Here is a 21,306-nt window from a genome sequence, read left to right on the forward strand (position 1 = left end):
TGTACTGTAAACATTTTCTGATTTAAAGAAATATTATATACTCAAATATGAAGAAAATGAAGTGTAAAAAGAGCTTAATATGCTTTTTCTTTAAAAAAAAGTATTCAAATAGTCATATAAAAGCATTAGAACAACTGGTGAAAGGTGGATTGCAACATTGTAAGGTCAGCAGCAAAAAAAAAGAAACATAAGCATACTGTAAAGCAAAAGGGTACAGGAATGCAAACAGCTGTCAGGTCATAGTGGGAACATTCAGAAAAATTTGGTAATTACCGAGTGAAAAGGGGTCCATGTAAAAAAAAGGACAATACACACTTTTTATATACAAAGTTGCTTTATACATATATATTTTTTTGCTTTAAGTAACAATTAGAACTGATATAATCACTAAATGTAAATAACATTCATCAATTGAGTTTAGTTCACATACTGGCTGAGGCATTCAGAGATCACCCATTTTTAGGGGGATACCTTGTATTTTTATATGACAGAGTGCAAATGGTGAGAGGAAGGAATGCCATTGTTTCTGAAATTTATCTGATCATCTCCTATTGTTATAAACAAGTTTTTCAAAGCATGGTTGTGTTGATCATGTTTTTCTCTGGGAAATGGGGGGGAACAGGGATGAGTTATTTATATCCTGGAAACTGCTAAGAAAAAGGTACTCCACAGGAATACTCTCTGGCGGTGCAACTGTGAGAGTGAGCGAAAGGGGTAAGTTCTAATGATAATGTCGACTAATACCATGTTTGAATACATATTCGTATGTACATACCCTGTTTCCCTGAAAATAAGACATACCCTGAAAATAAGACATAGCATGATTTTCCAGATTTTGTGAGGATGCAAAATGTTTTTTCAGGCTTTTTGAGGATGCTTGAAATATATGCCCTACTCCAAAATTAAGCCCTGCTAACAGTTAATTTAAAAAGTCAATTTAAATAGTGTCCAGGCAGCTATATATGTAAAAAAGTTAAACCTTTTTGAACAAACATTAATATAAGACACTGTCTTATTTTAGGGGAAACACGGTAATTGTTTTCTGACAACTTGTATGTAATGTTATGTTTATTGTCAAAATGATGTTTGTCTTGGGGACTGGCAGACCTTGGTTAGGGCCTGTCTCCTTAAAAAAAAGGTATGTGTTGGTGGAACTCGTTAGATGGGTGTAGCACGCAGGCATATAGATACTGTGCCATGGCACAGAAATATGGAGACTTCATGATACATGTAAATTAGTATTATTGGTATCTATATGGGTATACTAGAGCAGTGCAGTGTATACCGTCTGAGAGAGACCAAGGGGCCACAGTTGTGATAGAGGTTGTGGCTTGCAACTGAGACATACTGACAAGCCAGTGGAAATTGTGATAATTAGTCACTATCACTTGGAGCTGGACTCTAGTCAGAAAAGCTACATGAGAGGACCAGATCATAGCTGTTGTGAGGGAAACTTTAAGATTTCCTGTCCTTCATTTTATGTTTTGTAACCTGCTCTTCTTAAAGCTATTCACTGTCTTACTTTAGCTCATATTATTGTCCTGTTATAGGCATGCAAAGCCGTTTTTAAGACCATTTTACAGAAGTCTTATGAGAAATAGTTCCAATCAGCCTGAGAGAAGTCCTGCCTCTAACTAAAACGTCATTGTTCTTGTTGAGTTTTAATAACCAATGATAGTAAATAAATTATAATTATTACAAGTGATGCATCTTCTAGCCTAGTTTCAAATGTCTTTGTATATATACTTCTGCTTATTAAGTGAATAAACAGATGACTTCCAATCACATCTAATGTGTGTGATTTGTAAGCTTTTTCAATGCTTGAGCATAAACTATTAAATTGGATTTCTGAAAACATACTAATTAGCAAATAATCTCGCTGACAGTGTGATTAGGGATCACCTGCTAAAGATCAAGCAAAAGAGTTAAAGAAAAATGGTCCCCATTCACATTAGACTAAAGTTGATGGAAATGGACTATTTTAAGCAAAACGATTGCTTACCAGGTGAAATTTAACAATGAACAATCGTTTCAACCAACTGATGACAGACAGCATCGTCTGAAAAGAACACAGCAATGTTGGAAATTTATGTCCAACACTCAGGCCAAAATAGTTTTGTTCAGAAAAAGATATTTTGTGCACAAACTGTCTTCCATTCAAAGACAATTCTCTTTTTGTCTGTTGCTTGTTGTCATTGAACAGGTATTGCTTGTTTGGACGACTGTGATGGCCAATATGGACTAAGATGGCGTATGGCTGCATCTACAAAAAGAACATTCACTAGACTATTGTTTGTTTAATGATTGTTCAATGAACCTTTGTCTATCTAATACGTATGGCCAGCTTTATCTGGACTAGTGACTACAGCAGCACGGAGAATCAGAACAATTACAGCTTAGCTCTACCTTAATAGAAGTCTACAGACTGCATACTGGAGAAATAATTCAGGGCAGACTCCATTGGTAACCTTAATGGGACAGTGAGAATTGCAGTTGCTCTATTGAGTTGTTGCCCAGGAAGAATGTGTATGACTGTTCAAGTGTGTGCCATAGAAAAAAGAAAGTAATCATAAGCTTCTTGACTCATTTAGAAAACTAAAGATGTTCAGTTTGTTAAACTACAACTCATCTTGAACCATTCATGAAAAGGATTACATCCCTTGTTTTCTCTAAGACCTATACTAAGAGGCATACTTCTGAGCAGATGCGAACAGAGGCACCAACTACAGAACTTAACATATCAGTCACTTTCTTTTAAACATCTACTACTCAGATAAAACTACAATCTGCCTCGACTTATGTACACCTATTATATCCTTTACTCCGGATCCAATCCATTTTAAACAGGTAGATCCCTGTCAAAAGAAAGATATATGCAGCTTAAAATTATTAAATGAAGAAATAACTAAATGCACAAAGGTTTGGGGTTCTCTGAAAGTAAATGTTTTTGACTTCACTTTTATATTTAATTAGATTTTTTTTCGCTTTGATAGACTCCACATCAAATATCTAGATATGTTTTTAACTTTCTATTAGGTATATGACTGTATATTACTGGCTCATTGAGAAAACAAGTAATGAATATTTCAAGTATCTCCATAAAGACAACATTTTTGAAGCATGTTAAACATGTACATTAAGGCTTCCAATCACAGTCTGTAGTTTTTGTTACAATCTCTATTTCAGTAAGGGGGACAGACTGTTCATGTTGTGCTGCAATATTTGCCTGGAAAAGTGAAAAAAAACACATCATTTTAGTATATATATATCAGAAAATATGTGCATTATTTATCTACATGAAAATTCTTACCATTTTCCAAGTACACACAGCAAAGCCACAGCCATGCACAAAGTGAACTAGAGGCATATATTACATATAAGTATCAGTACATTTAAAAATATATATAAACTTGGTGTAACTGCCAGAATAAGGATAACATGTCATTTATATTGCAACAGGAATGTCATTAAAACAATTCTCCAACCAAAAAAGGCGAAATTGTGTTTTTTTTCCATTTCACCCAACTTAATAATCATTAAAGTTTTGCAATACAGTTTATGGTTAGAGATGAGCGAGCGTACTCATCGGAGCTTGATGCTCGTTCGAGTATTAGGGTACTCGAGATGCTCGTTACTCGAGACGAGCACCACGTGGTGTCCGAGTCACTTTCATTTTCTTCCCAGAAAATTTTGCGCAGTTTTCTGGCCAATAGAAACACAGGGAAGGCATTACAACTTCCTCCTTGAAGTCTTAGCCCTATCCCACCCCCCTGCAGTGAGTGGCTGGGGAGATCAGGTGACACCCGAGTATCTAAACTGGGGCCGGCCGCGGCTCGCCACAGATGCACGCTGAGAGACATTAGGGAAAGTGCCGTCCTGCTGTAGCTGCTATAGGGAGAGTGTTAGGCTGTTATCTCCGTCTTCAAGAACCCCAACGGTCCTTCTTAGGGCCACATCTGACTGAGTGCAGTACTGTTGAGGCTGCTTTTAGCAGTTTTGCAATTTTTTTTTTTTTGTATATCGGGCGTGCAGACCATAGCGTCCTCAGTCTGCAGTCATTTTACTGAGTACAGGGGCAGTACTGGTGAGGCAGGGACAGTGGTACAGGGAAAGAGATATACTGGCTATATAGGCAGTGGTCTTTTTCCAAAAAACTGGAAAAAAAAATCTTTGGGCTGCCTGTGACCGTGTTCAGTTTACTGCGTGTCTGCTGGGGGTAGTAGTCGCTCATTAATACCCTAGACTGCTACTACTACTGAAATGGAACTAATACTGTGCTCCCCATATACTGCTGCTTTGGAATTGTTACTGGGGCCTGTCGTGACTGCTACTATTACTGAAATGGAACTAATACTGTGCTCCCCCTATACTGCTGCTAGTGATATGTTACTGGGGCCTGTCTAGACTGCTAATACTACTGAAATGGAACTAATACTGTGCTCCCCCTATACTGCTGCTTTGGAATTGTTACTGGGGCATGTCTTGACTGCTACTATTACTGAAATGGGCGGTTGGGCAGCATGTTACCCAGGAGAAGTGGCAGCGGAGTGTCATGCAGGCAGTGATTGTGCTTTGTTGGAGGTAGTGTGGTGCTTAGCGAAGGTGTGCCTTGCTAATGAGGGTTTTTCAGAAGTAAAAATTGTTGGGAGGGGGGGGCCACTCTTGCCGCTATTGTGGCTTAATAGTGGGACCTGGGAACTTGAGATGCAGCCCAACATGTAGCCCCTCGCCTGCCCTATCCGTTTCTGTGTCGTTCCCATCACTTTCTTGAATTTCCCAGATTTTCATAAATGAAAACCATAGCGGAGCATAGGTCCCATACAAAAATGCTTGGGTCGCCCATTGACTTCAATGGGGTTCGTTACTCGAAACGAACCCTCGAGCATCGCGGGAAGTCTGACTTGAGTAACGAGCACCCGAGCATTTTGGTGCTCGCTCATCTCTATTTATGGTACATTAAATAGTACCATTAAAAAATAAACTCATCCAGCAAAACATATGACCTCATGCAGCTATGTTGCTGGAAGAATAAAAAAGTGATGTTTTGGTTTTTTTTAAAGTGAGGATGAAAAAAATGAAAATGAAAAATAGCTGCAGCAGGAAGGTTGTTATTCATTACCATTTTTTGCTACTATTTGCAACATGCAATTTAAAGAAAATTCTAACCTCAGATGTTTAATGTTTTACATGACTAATGTATAAGTTAAAGTACTTTTGTAGGCCTTAGTCAGACGGGCATTTTTTCGCGCGATTTGCGCATGCGCATGTGTCCGGCGATTTTTTAAAACCATTGCTTTGCAATGGTATCGGACACATGAGCGCTTTTTATGCGCTCGTCCGATAAATTATAGAACAGAAATCGCAGATCGCACCTATCTGCAATCTGCGATTCTTGTTCTCTTCTCTATATGCGCTCAATGGGGCCGGTGGCAGCAGCGCCGACCCCATTGAGAACATATAGAAGACAAATGATTCTTCTCTGCCACAGCTGTATCAGCTGTGGCAGAGAAGAACGATGTTTGCCCATTGAATTCAGTGGAGCCGGCAATACAGCCGGCTCCATTGAAAGCAATGGGCTGCCGGACAGCGCTGGATGAATTGTCGGGAAGGGCTTAAATATATAAGCCCTTCCCTGCAATTCATCCAGAAATGTGTTAAAATAAAAAAATATATATACTCACCTTGTCCCGGCAGACGGAGTTCAGAGCGACCGGCCAGCAGTGGGTGTGAAGGGGGTGTGACTCAGACTTGCCCTCTGATTGGCTCAGCGCTGAGCCAATCAGAGGCATGTCTGAATCCCACACATTCATGAATTCATGAATGGGTGTGAGTGGGACCTGCCTCTGATTGTCTCAGCGCTGAGCCAATCAGGGGGCAGGTCTGACTCACACCCCCTTCACACCCACTGCAGGCCGGCCGCTCTGAACTCCGTCTGCCGGGACAAGGTGAGTATATATATTTTTTTATTTTAACACATTTCTGGATAAATTGCAGGGAAGGGCTTATATATTTAAGCCCTTCCCGACAATTCATCCCACACTCGCCCGCAGCGCATTGCTTTCAAGGGAGCCGGCTGTATTGCCGGCTCCATTGAATGCAATGCGCTGGACAGCTCCGGCCCATTTCTAATGAAACACGGCTAGGAGCAGATTTTTGGGCGATTTTCGGGCACCGGTCATGCGATTTGTGGATGCGCATCCGTCATGCGATCCGCAAATCGCGCGAAAAAACGCCCGTCTGACTAAGGCCATAGTGTTACCTTTGTAGGAGTTCCTAAAGTATAATTCTTTAATGTTTTTTTTTTTTCTTTTTTATTTGGATTAACCATTGCTAGATGTCCAAAAAACTAGAGTAAGGCCTCATGTACATGACTGTTATAGAGTACCCAGAGAAGTGTGTGGCGCTCTAGCTGTAACTCCATATCCTTCTTATTTCATACAAAACCTAAATTTGAAAAAAACTGATGCCGCATCCATTGGATGTCATATTTATGGAGCTTCTATAAAAGAACATCTCCATACATATGGCACCTCACAGAACAATGTTCCAGACTTCATGTATTATCATTCAGGCCATATAGTTAGAATTGGCATTTCAAGGGGATATTCCCAGAATCATATCATGTGTAGTATTGTTTTCTCAAAATCAAATTGGCTTAGCCTGAACCGATATTTGAAGAAAATTGCTGGAAAATTAAATTTCCCATAATTTCTGCTGCAGAGGTCAGTGTGCGTCCAAAAAGGGAGCATTTCGAGCAGCCACCATGGTTGTATTCCCATGCAATTTGGGGGGCTTTGACTGCTTTGGATACCTTCTGGATGGCGATTTAGTGAACCCGATTTTAAGTCCAATTGACTTTAATGGGAGCAGGAATTGGATATCCCAAATCACAATGATTTTTGTGAAATTGGCCAAATACAGACACAAACTGATCATTCCACTAATCGTGTTTTCAGTGTCTCCTATTTGTGCAGCGTGCTATGTATTTTCATCTAATAGCAGTCAATAACAGACATATAAAACTGTATAGTTGTAGAGTTTCATATGTCTGGTCATATGTCTACAAGTATACTGGCAACTGTAGTTACAATGTAACCTAACAGGAATAAAAAATCTAATTAGCTAACCAAGTGTTATACATGCTTACAATATAGATAATTAATTTTAATATCTGTGTAAGGGTGGACACCCTCAAGCATTTTTTTTCTTGCACTGCGAGAGAGAGAGTGAAAACACTTGCCTCGCAGTGCAAAAAAAATGCTGCGATATTGCAAAATGCTTTCAATGTGGCCGGCAGCAGCAGCGCCAGCCCCATTGAAAGCATACCGCAGACTTTTGTCACAGCTGTCACTGTGGGCTTGAAATATAAGCCCTTCCCTGAAAATCATCCCTAGCTGGTGAAAAAAAAAATTATATACTCACCTCTCCTCGGTCTGGCTCCCCTGCACTGCTGTCAAGCTCTTTCAGCAGCCAGGGATTTAAAAATCCCCACCTCCTGAAAGGGCTGTGCTGATTGGCTGAGTGCTCAGCCAATTACAGGCAGCGCTTAGCCATTCATTGATAAATAGCTAAGTGCTGCATGTAATTGGCTGAGTGCTCAGCCAATAAGCACAGCCCTTTCAGCAGTGGGGATTTTTAAAGCCCTGCTGCTGAAAGAGATTCAGAGCAGTGTGGGGGAGCCAGCTGGAGGACGCACCTGAGCGGCGGAGAGGTGTGTATATATTATTTTTTTTTTTTACCAGCTAGGGATGTTTTTCAGGGAAGGACTTATATTTCAAGCCCTTCCCCGGAAATCATGCTGCGGGGATTGCCTAAAACCCACTGCTTTCAATGGGGCCAGCAGCGCCAACCCCATTAAAAGCAATGGGATTGCATCCTGGACTTCTGCCACGCGGGGATGAAGGAAACTCCTGCCACAGCTGTCAAAACTGTGGCAGAAGTCCGCAATATATTCCCTATATTTTCAATGGGGCTAGTGCTGCTGCTGCTGGCCCCATTGAAAGCAATGAGCGATATCGCAAATTTATTTTCTGCGATGCTAAGCTCTCCTTAAAAATCGCAAATAAGTATGAAACCATTGAAAATCATTGTTTCATAATCATCGCTGTCGCATCGCAGGGAAAAATATCGCTAGTGGGTGTCCACCCTAAATGTAATCTGTTCATGTCTTGATGTTTTTTGCAGTTGAAAAAATGTAATAATTCTGGCATTTTTCACATTTCAATGTGAATTTACCTGCATTCTTATATCAGTTGATTCATTCATGTGCAACCAATTTTTGATATTTTGAGATGGATGTGGAATTGATGTAATAAGCAGTTTTTTCATATATCTGCAAAATAGCAATTATAAAGATTTTACATGTAAATGACATATATAGTAACCAGATCATTTTATTTTGATGTATCTAAAAGTATTAGGAAAAACAAAAATATGAATAATATTTCTTATAATGATACACTGCTACAAAAATGATAGATTTTGGCATATGACATAGGGAAAGCACAGGGATAAAATCTTATGCAATAGGGCCTAATGCACTAATTTGGGCAAAATAATCTACTGAAAACCTATATCTTTTTAGTTTCACATCTAAAAGTGCAACTAAACCCAGAGACTCTAAAAAAAAGTTTCAATTCTAATTGAAAGTTATAGATATTATAATTTTACTGAAGAATCTCATAAGTAAAAATAATTGTAATGAGGAAAAGACAGGCTTTAATGTCCTACTAAAGTGGTTGTCTTACTATGATGACCTTTTCCATATGCTTTATTCGTGTATATAAATGTCAAAGAGTTCCATTCACTGCTTGAATCAACTTCTAATAAAGGGCGTCTCTTAGCCTGGCAGAACCAGCTCATCCATGTGTTATGTGGTTGGTCACTTATTTCACTGTTTAGCATGTACACTAATACTATATTTTTCCCTGTAAGGGCAGATATAAGCTGCTAATAAGTGGTTATGTGAATTAAACATGCCCTTTGCAGCTTTTTTTTTTTCTAAAATGATATGCATGCAGAATTTGCAAACAGATGACAGCCAAGTAGCAAAATGTAAATGTCCTCCTCTGGACCAAGATATAAAAAATAAAATGTAGTACCATCCAAGTACTACAAGCCCCACGTCTATTTGAGACATATACTGCAATATACATACAATTCGCAAACGTGAAAAGCTCTCCTAGTCATTTTTCCCCAGCCACCTGGAAGGTTGTGTAGTGCTTAACAACACAGTTTATGTTGTGTTAAAGGCTATGGAGACCTTTGACATGAAAAATCAACAGACACATATCTTATTAGGTCTCTGCAGAAAAATATTATGCAGTTTTCCGATTTTTTTTCCATTGAGTTTCTCCTCGTGCATTTAGAAAACATCATACTTGGATTGCAGTCTCCCCTATATTCAAGTTTAAGGCTAGGGGGCATTCCCAGCACTGATCAGCTGTTCTTTCTCATGAATGCGCACAAGTTCGATTCCCCTTCCCCTCTTTCAGAGGCTGTGAAGCATAACCATGCCCACTCAATACTAAACAGCTGTCTCTCATAATGTCTCTGAGTAGTTGCTGGTCCCATTCCTTATCCCTGCTAGTGAGAGCAGAAAATTCACCTGGAGTTATTTATAGCCCTCTGTAATAGTAGCTTTTTCTAATCTCTGTTTTCCTGATCTCCATTATCTCATGGCACCATCATACATCCCTCTGTAATAGTTCAGTGGAAAGGCAGTGAATGCATGTTTACAATGGTGGAGCATGTTGGTGGAGAATTTAGTCAGTTTATTCTGACATGGTTTACTAAGATTTCAGTCCTGCAGTCTACATTGCCTTGGAAAAACAATACAAGCATGGAAATCAAACAATCAGAAAATTTTAATGAAAACCAATTATAATAAGAAGTCTTCATTTCTAGAAACACATTGATTAAAAGAAAAAAGAAAAAGAGAACAAAGGTGTACATAGCTTTTAAATGTGCAGCAACGTGTGCATTACAGTGTGTAGAGCTTTTGTAAATGAAATTAATAAAGAATGTTTTACCTTTTACATAAGAAAAAAGTAATAGTGGCAAACATAGCAGGTGCAATCATGATTAAAATCCAATCTGGAAAGGCGTAATTGTCTGATGAAGAAAATGGAATTATATGAAAACAAACAAACAAAATTATGAAAAGACAAATATAATTGTTCACTAAGTTTATTTTACTTATATTTTAAATTTGAATCTATTATATCATGTCAAGCTTTAAAGTATACAGTATCTCCACGTATTTGTCCAAGATTGTCCAATGTACTATACTTATAGGGCAGTATTAAAACACTGCGGCGGAGTTTTAATAAGACTGGCGTGTCATATGTCTGTTGGAGTAAAATACTCCAAATTTATTAAAAGGCATGCTTCTTTTAACCCCTTAATGACGCGGCCATTTTTCGTTTTCCATTTTCGTTTTTTCCTCCCCCCTTTAAAAAAATCGTAACTCCTTTATTTATCCATCGATGTCGCTGTATGAGGGCTTGTTTTTTGCGGGATGAGTTGTATTTTTCAATGGTGCTATTTAAAGTACCATATAATGTACTGAAAAACTTTTAAAAAATTCTAAGTGGAGTAAAATGGAAAAAAAACGACATTTTGCCATCTTTTAGTACGTCTTGCTTCTACGGCGCACAAATGGCAACAAAAACGACATGATAACTTTATTCTATGGGTCGGTACGATTACTACGATGCCAAACTTGTTTAGGTTTTTTTTTACTATACTCCTCTTTTTTTTTTTTAAAGACATAAAAATTTTTTCAATTATTTTCTGTCATTTTGTGCGCGCGATAACTTTTTTATTTTTCCGTCGACGTAGTTGAGCAAGGTCTCATTTTTTGCAGGATGTCCTGTAGTTTCTGATAGTACCATTTTGGAATACATATGACTTTTTGATCGCTTTTTATTGCGTTTTTTCTTGGAGACAGGGTAACTAAAAAAGTGCATTTCTGGCGTTCTTCATTTTTTGTTTCGGACGACGTTCACCGTGCGGGAAAAATTATGTGCTACTTTGATAGATCGGACTTTTACGGACGCGGCGATATCAAATACATATTTTTAATTTATTATTTAGATTTTTTAATAATAGATATGGCAAAAGGGGGGTGATTTAAACTTTTACAACTTTTTTTTTTTTTCAATTAAAAAAAAACTTTATTGATTCTTTTTTTTACTTTACTTTGAAGTCCCCCTGGGGGACTTTAAGATGCGATGCTTTGATCGCTCCTGCAGTATGACGTAATGCTATAGCATTACGTCATACTGCTTTTTGACAGGCAGCCTATGAAGCCACCCCACGGGGACGGCTTGATAGGCAGTCTGCTAAGGCAGCCCTGGGGCCTTTCATTAGGCCCCCGGCTGCCATGATACGTGCAAGGCTCCCCCGATCTCACCGCGGGGGGGCCGCGCGGGACCCCCGAACATCGTTCGGGGGATTTAAATGCCGCTGTCAGAATTGACAGCGGCGTATAAATGGTTAATAGCCGCGATCGGCCGCGCGGCCGCTCGCGGCTATTGCCCGCGGGTGTCAGCTGTTATAAACAGCTGATGCCCGCACTGTATGAAGAGAGGTTGCCACGCAACCTCTCTTCATACATACCCCGACGCTCCATGACGTACCAGGTACGTCATTGGTCGTTAAGGGGTTAATAGATTTGGAGCAACTTTAGGTGCAGTTATAGATTTGTGCTATAGGCCGAATGCACATGGCTGGGTTGGATTCCATATGCGGGATCCCGCAGCAGAATTCGACACTGTGCCTGACTGTTGACCCCTGCATACCTGTCTGCAGTCGTCTTTTCTGTATTGCGGATGTGACGCCTGTTTTCAATGCACAGTACAGAAAATGCCACACCTTTGCTAGGCGGTGATGCAGAATCCACGACCCTTCTGCAATGTCATTGCGGAAAGGGCCGTGCATCGGATGGCTTCCATTGACTTCAATGGAAGTCATCTGCGCTGGAATAGGACATGCTGCGATCTTCCCTCTGCGAGCTGAAAATTGCACTTGATTTCCGCTTGTGGACATGGAAAAGCGATTTACCATAGCATGGCTATGGACAGTATTTGCTGCGGAATCCAGAGGCGGACATCCACTCCGGATTTTGCAATGCAAATATGCCCGTGTGCATTGGGTCATAATTGTAGTAAATTATAGCAAGTCTTTCAGTCCTCCCACTAAACCACTTTTATTCCCAATTTCAAAAGTGATGAGAGAAGCACGCAAATTATTACAGAATACCAGCGTAAATTCTTCAATAAACTTCTACTATATTTTTTTTAGTAAAAGCTTCTATAGGAATAAAAGCTATAAATGCTCACCATGTTCATGGTGTCAAAATCAACATGGATACAGCCTGATATTGAGGTGAATGGGCAAATGTCTGTATATGCCATTGGAGGTGTCGGCTCCAATGGCATATACAGTATAGAAAAAATTCTATATCCTTTATTAGAAAATTTGCAATAAAATTGGGCAACAGATCGCAGCTAACGAAATGCACTATGCTGTATTACGTGGGCTGTGATCAGTTGCAAGGTTTTATTATAAATTTTCTTAATGAATCTTGGATTTGACTTTCCAGGTGTTAGACATTTAACTACTATAAAAGCTTTTATGTCTTACAATATTGTCTAGCTGTAGTCTCCAAGACTGTGGTCTCTATTGAAGTATATACAACTCCCCCCCACACACACACACGAAAATTAAGAACCTGCATTGCTTGCTCCCAAGGTACATGTAGACTGACATGTGGGTAATTCTTATTGTAGAAGTGTCTCCCCTTCTTAACTAAGGGTGTCTTTACATGGGATGGCTCTCAAGTGCGTAAGTGCCTGACACTTATTCCACAACTATTGCTCTTGTGCATACAGGTGTGATAGTCATTCAGTGAATGTAGTTGCAGCCCGCTGCAGATCTCTTCCTGCCAACCGCCTCCATTCACTGTGAACAGGCAGTCATTCAAAGATGAACTTGCTTACACTGAATGAGAATTCGCTCACTAACTGATTTGTTTCAGAGAGCTGAAATAATGCAACTAGAGAGTATTGAGTGATTTATTGCTCACTACCCTGCTAGATCAAGTGTTCACATGCGAAAACTATGGCTGAAAATTGCCTGTTTGAGCAATTTTATGACCGATAGTTTTCTTGTGTAAAGCCACCCTTGTAGGCATGAAGAAGGCATTGGGGAGAGATCTGGAAAGCACTTGTTTATACTTCTATTCAGACTGGGGCCTCGATCAGACAAGTGTGGTTTACACGCTGCTATAGCAACATGTAAACCACGCTTCTATAGCAACCAACGGGTTGCTATGGAAGCGCTCACAGGGAGCTTTTTTACCAGCGCAGAATCTGCGGTGGTAAAAAAGATAGGACAGTGAGTGCCGACTCACCTGTCAGCTTCGTGCTGTGCCGCTGTCCATGGTGCTGACCACAGGCTCCTATGGGAGTCACAGCAACACTCTGCTCGCAGCATGGACATGTGAACGGGCTGCTCCGTGGAGTACGGAGCAGCTCGTTTACCACAGAATTCCTGCATGTCAGCAGCGTGTAAACCACGTTCGTCTGAACGAGGCCTGAGAGAATAGCTAAAAGGCATCCTCACTGGCCTGTAGAATGGCTAATTATTATATTTCATCTAATTTTCATTATTTGGACTACTAATTTTACCAGTAATACCCTGTTTACACATAACGATTGTTGCTCAAAATTCGCTCAAACCAATGAAAATGAGCAATTATTGTTACATCTAAACGCGAGCTAACAACTGAATAACTAACAAGAATTGTGCACTTCTCGAAAGTTGTTCAGTTTCAGTCTGCATAAAAAATCACTGGCGGCTCGTTCACTTCTCCTTCCACTTAAACACTCCTCGATCAGTGTTTGACATAGAATGTGAAGCACTGAACGACAAGTGAATGATTCTCAATGATGATCTACCTGTCTAAACAGGCTGCAAAATTGTAAGTGATTGTGAATGAGTTAGTAGTAGAGATGAGCGAGCAACAAAATGCTCAGGTGCTCGTTGCTCGAGTCGAACTTTCCGCGATGCTCGAGGGTTCGTTTCGAGTAACGAACCACATTGAAGTCAATGGGCGACTCGAGCATTTTTGTATATCGCCGATGCTCTCTAAGATTTTCATTGGGGAAAATCTGCAAAACCCAAGCAAGTGATGGAAACAACACAGAAACGGATAGGGCAGGCGGGGGGCAGCATGCTGGGCTGCATTTCAGGTTCCCAGGTCCCACTATTAAGCCACAATTGTGGCAAGAGTGGCCCCCCCTAACAATTTTTACTTCGGACAAACCCTCATTAGTAAGCCACACCTTAGCTAAGCACCACACTACCTCCAACTAAGCACAAGCACTGCCTGCGGGACACACCCCTGCCTCTTCTCCTAGGTTACATGCTGCCCAACCCCCCCCCCCCCCCCTGCACGACCCAGTGTCCACAGTGCACACCAAAGTCTCCCTGCGCAGCCTTCAGCTGCCCTCATGCCACACGCTGGCCTCATAACCACACCACCCTCATGTCTATTTATAAGTGTGTCTGCCATGAGGAGGAACCGGAGGCACACACTGCAGAGGGTTGGCAGGGCCAGGCAGCGACCCTCTTTAAAAGGGGCGGGGCGATAGCCCACAATGCTGTACAGAAGCAATGAGACATCCAATCCTGTGCCACCTCCGTCAGGAGCTGCAAACGTGGGCATAGCAATGGGGAATCCGTGTGCCACACAGTATTCATTCTGTCAAGGTTTCGCATAGCCCAATCCACACTGCAAGGGGAAAGCCATCTGCGCTCTGCTCCTATACGCAAGTCAGTCAGTGCCTTTGTGCCAGACAGGTCAAACACCGCAATGGGAACTAAGTTTGCACCAACAGCGTAGGTGGGTCCTAGGAAACCCAAGACATGAACAAAAATTGATCTGAGCAGCCAAACATGGCAGACTTGCACCGCGCCCACGGCATAGGCCTCGGCCCACAGATTCAGCAATCCTAGGCAGGAAGCGGACTTTCACTGCACCCAGGACATAGGCCTCTGCACAAACCCTCAGCAATCGCGTGCCTACAGCGGACTCCAATGCTAGCGTAGCTGTGCACGTCTCATTAGCGCTGTATTGCTCCTGTAGTTTGTCCCAATGCAGTGCCCTGGATAGTAGAGCTAACGTCATATTAAATACAGGTGGGCTTCGGCTCACACTGCATGCCCCAGTCAGACTGGGGTTCTTTATAAGTAGACACAGGCAGGTACAACTCTGTGTGGACCGACAGCATGGCTGGGTCCCAGGAAGCCACCGGCGGTACATAAACAAATCCCATTGCAGTGCCCTGCTCAGCAGAGCTAATGTCAGATACAATACAGGTGGGCTTCGGCCCACACTGCATGCCCCAGTCAGACTGGTAATATGTACCTTAACAGTAACCGTGTTGGTGGGAAAGTGGTCGCGACTGCGGACCTAGTAGCATGGTTTTATTTAGTTGGTTTTCATAATGTGGCCAGGATTAAGTGGGCCGTGGCAGGTGGATGGTGGGGGGCTCTCTTATTGTGTCGTTAAAGGTGAAATTCTTGGACTGCCACCAGACGGACCAATGCAAAGGCATTTGCCAAGAATGTTTTCATTGTTGGAGGAGGAGGAGGGGGATGTTTTTGAGGCAGTACATGTCCTCTCCACGTGTCCGTGGTTATATGCACCTTAACAGTAACCGCGTTGGTGGGAAATGGCCTCGCTGCCATCATGTCTTTGGGAAGCCTCCGTTTCCACACCCCAGTGACATAGCATTAGCAGCGGTATAGGCAGAGCCCAGAATTAGTAACATTTCAGCGGTAGCATTAGGGACAGACCCCAGTAACATTTCAGTTCCAGAAGTGCAGACAGACCCCAGTCACATTTCATTGGCAGCAGTGCAGACAGACCCCAGTAACATTTCATTGGCAGCAGTGCAGACAGACCCCAGTAACATTTCATTGGCAGCAGTGCAGACAGACCCCAGTAACATTTCATTGGCAGCAGTGCAGACAGACCCCAGTGACATTTCATTGGCAGCAGTGCAGACAGACCCAGTAACATTTCAGTTCCAGAAGTGCAGACAGACCCCAGTCACATTTCATTGGCAGCAGTGCAGACAGACCCCAGTCACATTTCATTGGCAGCAGTGCAGACAGACCCCAGTAACATTTCATTGGCAGCATTAGAGACAGGCCCCAGTAATATTTCAGTAGCAACAGTATAGACAGACCCCTGTAACATTTCAGTTCCAGCAGTGCAGACAGACCCCAGTAACTTTTCATTGGCAGCAGTGAAGACAGACCCCAGTAACATTTCAGTAGCAACAGTATAGACAGACCCCAGTAAAACTTCAGTTCCAGAAGTGCAGACAGACCCCAGTGACATTTCATTGGCAGCAGTGCAGACAGACCCCAGTAACATTAACATAGAAGCAGTATGGGTAAAGCAGCAGATTCACATTTCCCTGGCAGCAGTGTAGGGAGAGCACAGCATTTGTAACATTTCAGTAGTAGCAGTATAGACAGGCCCCAGTAACATTTTCGTCAAAGCAGTATGGGCAAAGCAGCAGATAAACATTTCCCTGGCAGCAGTGTAGGGAGAGCATAGTATTTGTAACATTTCAGTAGTAGCAGTATAGACAGGCCCCAGTAACATTTACGTAGAAGCAGTATGGGCAGAGCCCACTATTTGTTACATTTCTGTTATAGCAGTATAGACATGCCCCAGTAACATTTCCGTTGAAGCATTATAGGCAGAGCCCAGTATTAGTTGAATTACAGTAGTAACAGTATACACCAACCAAGGTAAAATTTCAGGAGCAGAAGTATCGGCAGACCGAAGTAACATTTCTGTTGCAGAAGTCTAATCAGACCCCTCAAGCGTTACAGTGGCAAAAGTGTAATTAGGCAGAACAGAGTTACATTTCTGTAGCACAAGTGTAGGCCAACCCCAGACACAGTGGTGTACCATGAGTGCAGGCGAAGCCCATAAAAATGACTTGGATTACATTGTAGGTGAGGGCCCGAAAAATTGGTGTACCGACAGTACAAATGTACCCCAGAAAAATTGCCCATGCCCAACCCAGAGGGCAGGTGAAACCCATTAATCGCTTAGCGTACTGTGGCTTAATTTTTAACTAGGCCTGGAGGCAGCCCAGTCTAAAAAACAATTGGTTCAGGTGGAAGTTTCAATGCTTTAATGAGAATTGAAACAGATAAATATTATTTAGAAAAGTTATATGAGCCTTTTGGCCCACAGAAAAATTGCCCATTCGCGGTAATTACGAGAGGTTTCAGGAGGAGGAGGACGAATATCATACACAGATTGACAAAGCGCTGCTGTCCGCTGGTGGAGAAGAGAAGTCTGGGGAAATCCAGGCTTTGTTCATCTTTATGAGTGTAAGCCTGTCGGCGCTGTCAGTTGACAGGCGGGTACGCTTGTCCGTGATGATTCCCCCAGCTGCACTAAACACCCTCTCTGACAAGACACTAGCCGCAGGGCACGCCAACACCTTCAGGGCATACAGCGCGAGTTCAGGCCACGTGTCCAGCTTTGACACCCAGTAGTTGTACGGAGCAGAGGCGTCACGGAGGACGGTAGTACGATCGGCTGCGTACTCCCTCACCATCTTCTTACAGTGCTCCCTCCGACTCAGCCTTGACTGGGGAGGTGTGAGACAGTCTTGCTGGGGAGCCATAAAGCTGGCAAAGGCCTTGGAGAGTGTTCCCCTGCCTGCGCTGAACATGCTGCCTGATCTCCGCGCCTCCCCTTCTACGTGGCCCTCGGAACTGCGCCTTCTGCCACTAGCGCTGTCAGATGGGAAGTTTACCATCAGTTTGTCTGCCAGGGCCCTGTGGTATTGCATCACTCCCAAACCCCTTTCCTCTTCGAGAATGAGAGTGGAAAGGTTCTCCTTATACCGTGGGCCAAGCAGTGTGTACACCCAGTAATCCGTAGTGGCCAGAATGCGTCTAACACGAGGGTCACAAGAAAGACATGCTAACATAAAGTCAGCCATGTGTGCCAGGGTACCTGTACGCAACATATGGCTGTCCTCACTTGGAAGATCACTTTTAGTGTCCTCCTCCTCCTCCTCAGGCCATACACGCTGAATGGATGAGAGGCAAGCTGCATGGGCACCCTCTGCAGTGGGCCCAGCTGTCTCTTCCTCCTCAGGCTCCTCCCCCTCCTCCTCCTCCTCCTCCACGCGCTGAGATATAGGCATGAGGGTGCTCTGACTATCCAGCGACATACTGTCTTCCCCCGCCTCTGTTTCCGCCCGCAAAGCATCAGCCTTCATGCTTTGCAGGGAACTTCTCAACAGGCATAGCAGGGGAATGGTGACGCTAATGATTGCAGCATCGCCGCTCACCATCAGGGTGGACTCCTCAAAGTTTCCAAGGACCTGGCAGATATCTGCCATCCAGGCCCACTCCTCTGTAAAGAATTGAGGAGGCTGACTCCCACTTCGCCGCCCATGTTGGAGTTGGTATTCCACTATAGCTCTACGCTGCTCATACAACATGTGAAGCATAGAGTTCCACCGTGTGGGCACGTTGCAAAGCAGTCAGTGCACTGGCAGATTAAACCAATGTTGCAGGGTGCGCAGGGTGGCAGCGTCCGTGTGGGACTTGCGGAAATGTGCGCTGAGCCGGCGCACCTTGCCGAGGAGGTCTGACAAGTGTGGGTAGCTTTTCAGAAACCGTTGAACCACCAAATTAAAGACGTGGGCCAGGCATGGCACGTGCGTGAGGCTGAAGAGCCACCACCAGGTTACGGCCATTGTCACACACGACCATGCCCGGTTGGAGGCTCAGTGGCGAAAGCCAGCGGTCGGTCTGCTCTGTCAGACCCTGCAGCAGTTCGTGGGCATTGTGCCTCTTCTCTCTTAAGCTGAGTAGTTTCAGCACGGCCTGCTGACGCTTGCCCACCGCTGTGCTGCCACGCCGCGTGACACCGACTGCTGGCGACGTGCTGCTGCTCACAAGTCTTGATTGGGAGGTAGAGGTTGCGTTGGAGGAGGAGGAGGAGGAAGGTTTAGTGGAGGTGGCATACACTGCCGCAGATACCAGCACCGATCTGGGGCCCACAATTCTGGGGGTGGGTAGTACATGAGCGGTCCCAGGCTCTGACTCAGTCCCAGCCTCCACTAAATTCACCCAATGTGCCGTCAGGGAGATATAGTGGCCCTACCCGCCTGTGCTTGTCCACGTGTCCGTTGTAAAGTGGACCTTGCCAGTAACCGAGTTGGTGAGGGCGTGTACGATGTTGCGTGAGACGTGGTCGTGCAGGGCTGGGACGGCACACCATGAAAAATAGTAGTGACTGAGACAGAGTAGCGCGGGGCTGCCACCGCCATCATGTTTTTGAACGCCTCAGTTTCCACCAGCCTGTAGGGGAGCATCTCCAGGCTGATCAATTTGGCTATGTGGACATTTAAAGCTTGAGCGTGCGGGTGCGTGGCGGCGTATTTGCGCTTTCGCTTCAACGATTCTCTTAGCGACAGCTGGACGCTGCGTTGAGAGACATTGCTGGATGGGGCGGAGGACAGCGGAAGTGAGGGTGTGGGTCCAGGCCAAGAGACGGTCGTGCCTGTGTCCTGAGAGGGGGGTTGGATCTCAGTTTCAGGTTGGGGCCCAGGGGGGGAGGCAGTGGCGAAAGCTGGAGGCGGTGAACGGCCTTCGTCCCACCTTGTGGGGTGCTTGACCATCATATGCCTGCGCATGCTGGTGGTGGTGAGGCTGGTGGTGGTGGCTCCCCGGCTGATCTTGGCGCGACAAAGGTTGCACACCACTGTTCGTCGGTCGTCCGCCGTCTCAGTGAAAAACTGCCACACCTTAGAGCACCTTGGCTTCTGCACGGTGGCTTGGCGCGAGGGGGTGCTTTGGGAAACAGCTGGTGGATTATTTGCTCTTGCCCTGCCTCTACCCGAGGCCACCCCACTGCCTCTTCCAACCTGTCCTGCGGCTGCAATTGCCTCCCCCTCTGAAGACCTGTCCTCAGTTGACTTATCACACCAGGTGGGGTCAGTCACCTCATCGTCCAGCGGCCCTTCCTCCGAATCCTCTGTGCGCTCCTCCCTCGGACTTACTGCCCTCACTACTACCTCACTGATAGACAACTGTGTCTCATCGTCATTGTCCTCCTCACCCACTGAAAGCTCTTGAGACAGTTGCCGGACGTCCCCAGCCTCATCCCCCGGACCCCGGGAACTTTCTAAAGGTTGGCCATCAGTCACGACAAACTCCTCCGGTGGGAGAGGAACCATTACTGCCCAATCTGGGCAGGGGCCCAAAAACAGTTCCTGGGAGTCGGCCTGCTCCTCAGAATGTGTCATTTTCATGGAGTGAGGAGGCTGGGAGGAAGGAGGAGCAGCAGCCAGAGGATTCAGAGTTGCAGCAGTGGACGGCATAGAAGACTGGGTGGTCGATAGATTGCTGGATGGACTTTCTGCCATCCACGACAGGAGCTGCTCACACTGCTCATTTTTTTAATAAAGGTCTACGACGTGGACCCAAAAATTGCGATATGAAGCTGGGGACCCCAGAAACTGTCCTCTCTCCTACTCCCGCAGCAGCCGGCTGCGATTCACCTGGACCAGGAACTCGTCCTATGCCCACACCCTCACTTGGGACTCCGCGTCCTCGACCGCGACCGCGTCCACGTCCTCTGCCCCTACTCCTACCCCTCAGCATGCTGGATAAAGAATTGAGCAGAGACAGAGCGGTGTAAAAATGTTTGTGAATTTTTGCCGCGCAGTTGGTGGCTGCCAGCAGTAATATAACGCTAAATGAAGCCAGAGATAAATTATAAGGAAGGCTGCACACAGGCTAGGCTGTGAACTATGCAGTTTGGATGGGCGTGAAGTCCCACAGGCCACGCAGGCAAATGCACTGGGTAAGCGTTAGCCGTAAAAACGTATTTTTAAAAAAATCTCCTTATTTTATTCTGCAATGCAGGCTGAGGCTAGGCAGTGTGTATTGCACATTCAATCTATGGGCGTCGGGCAGACCGTGAACTTCTGAGACAGCACACGTATAACAGAGCGTTGTAGAAAATGTATGGTTTCTTGGCGTACACTTAGAGGCAGACTGCAGTGAGGCTACGCGAAGTGCGGACAGAAATATGCTTAAATGAAGGCTGCACACAGGCTAGGCTGTGAACTATGCAGTTTGGATGGGCGTGAAGTCCCACAGGCCACGCAGGCACATGCACTGGGTAACCGTTAGCCGTAAAAAGGAATTTTTTAAAAAATCTCCTTATTTTACTCTGCA

The 21,306-nt window shown here is 44.2% G+C and overlaps 1 protein-coding gene across 2 annotated transcripts in view; it reads right to left on the minus strand.

Annotated features, from left to right (window-relative positions):
• Positions 1 to 293: 293 nt before the first annotated feature.
• LOC136625570 (interleukin-5 receptor subunit alpha-like) overlaps positions 294 to 21,306 on the minus strand; it is an 84,929-nt gene continuing 63,916 nt past the window's right edge. For both annotated transcript variants that reach the window (XM_066599861.1, XM_066599862.1), the window contains exons 9-11: positions 10,032 to 10,113; positions 8,236 to 8,332; positions 294 to 3,226 (exon numbers count right to left, since the gene is read on the minus strand). In XM_066599861.1, the coding sequence (XP_066455958.1) occupies positions 3,137 to 3,226; positions 8,236 to 8,332; positions 10,032 to 10,113 (269 nt within the window). In that variant the 3' untranslated portion in view covers positions 294 to 3,136. The remainder of the gene's footprint in view (positions 3,227 to 8,235; positions 8,333 to 10,031; positions 10,114 to 21,306) is intronic.

This window comes from Eleutherodactylus coqui, chromosome 4, assembly GCF_035609145.1.
Source record: "Eleutherodactylus coqui strain aEleCoq1 chromosome 4, aEleCoq1.hap1, whole genome shotgun sequence".
NCBI classification, from domain to species: Eukaryota; Metazoa; Chordata; class Amphibia; order Anura; family Eleutherodactylidae; genus Eleutherodactylus; species Eleutherodactylus coqui.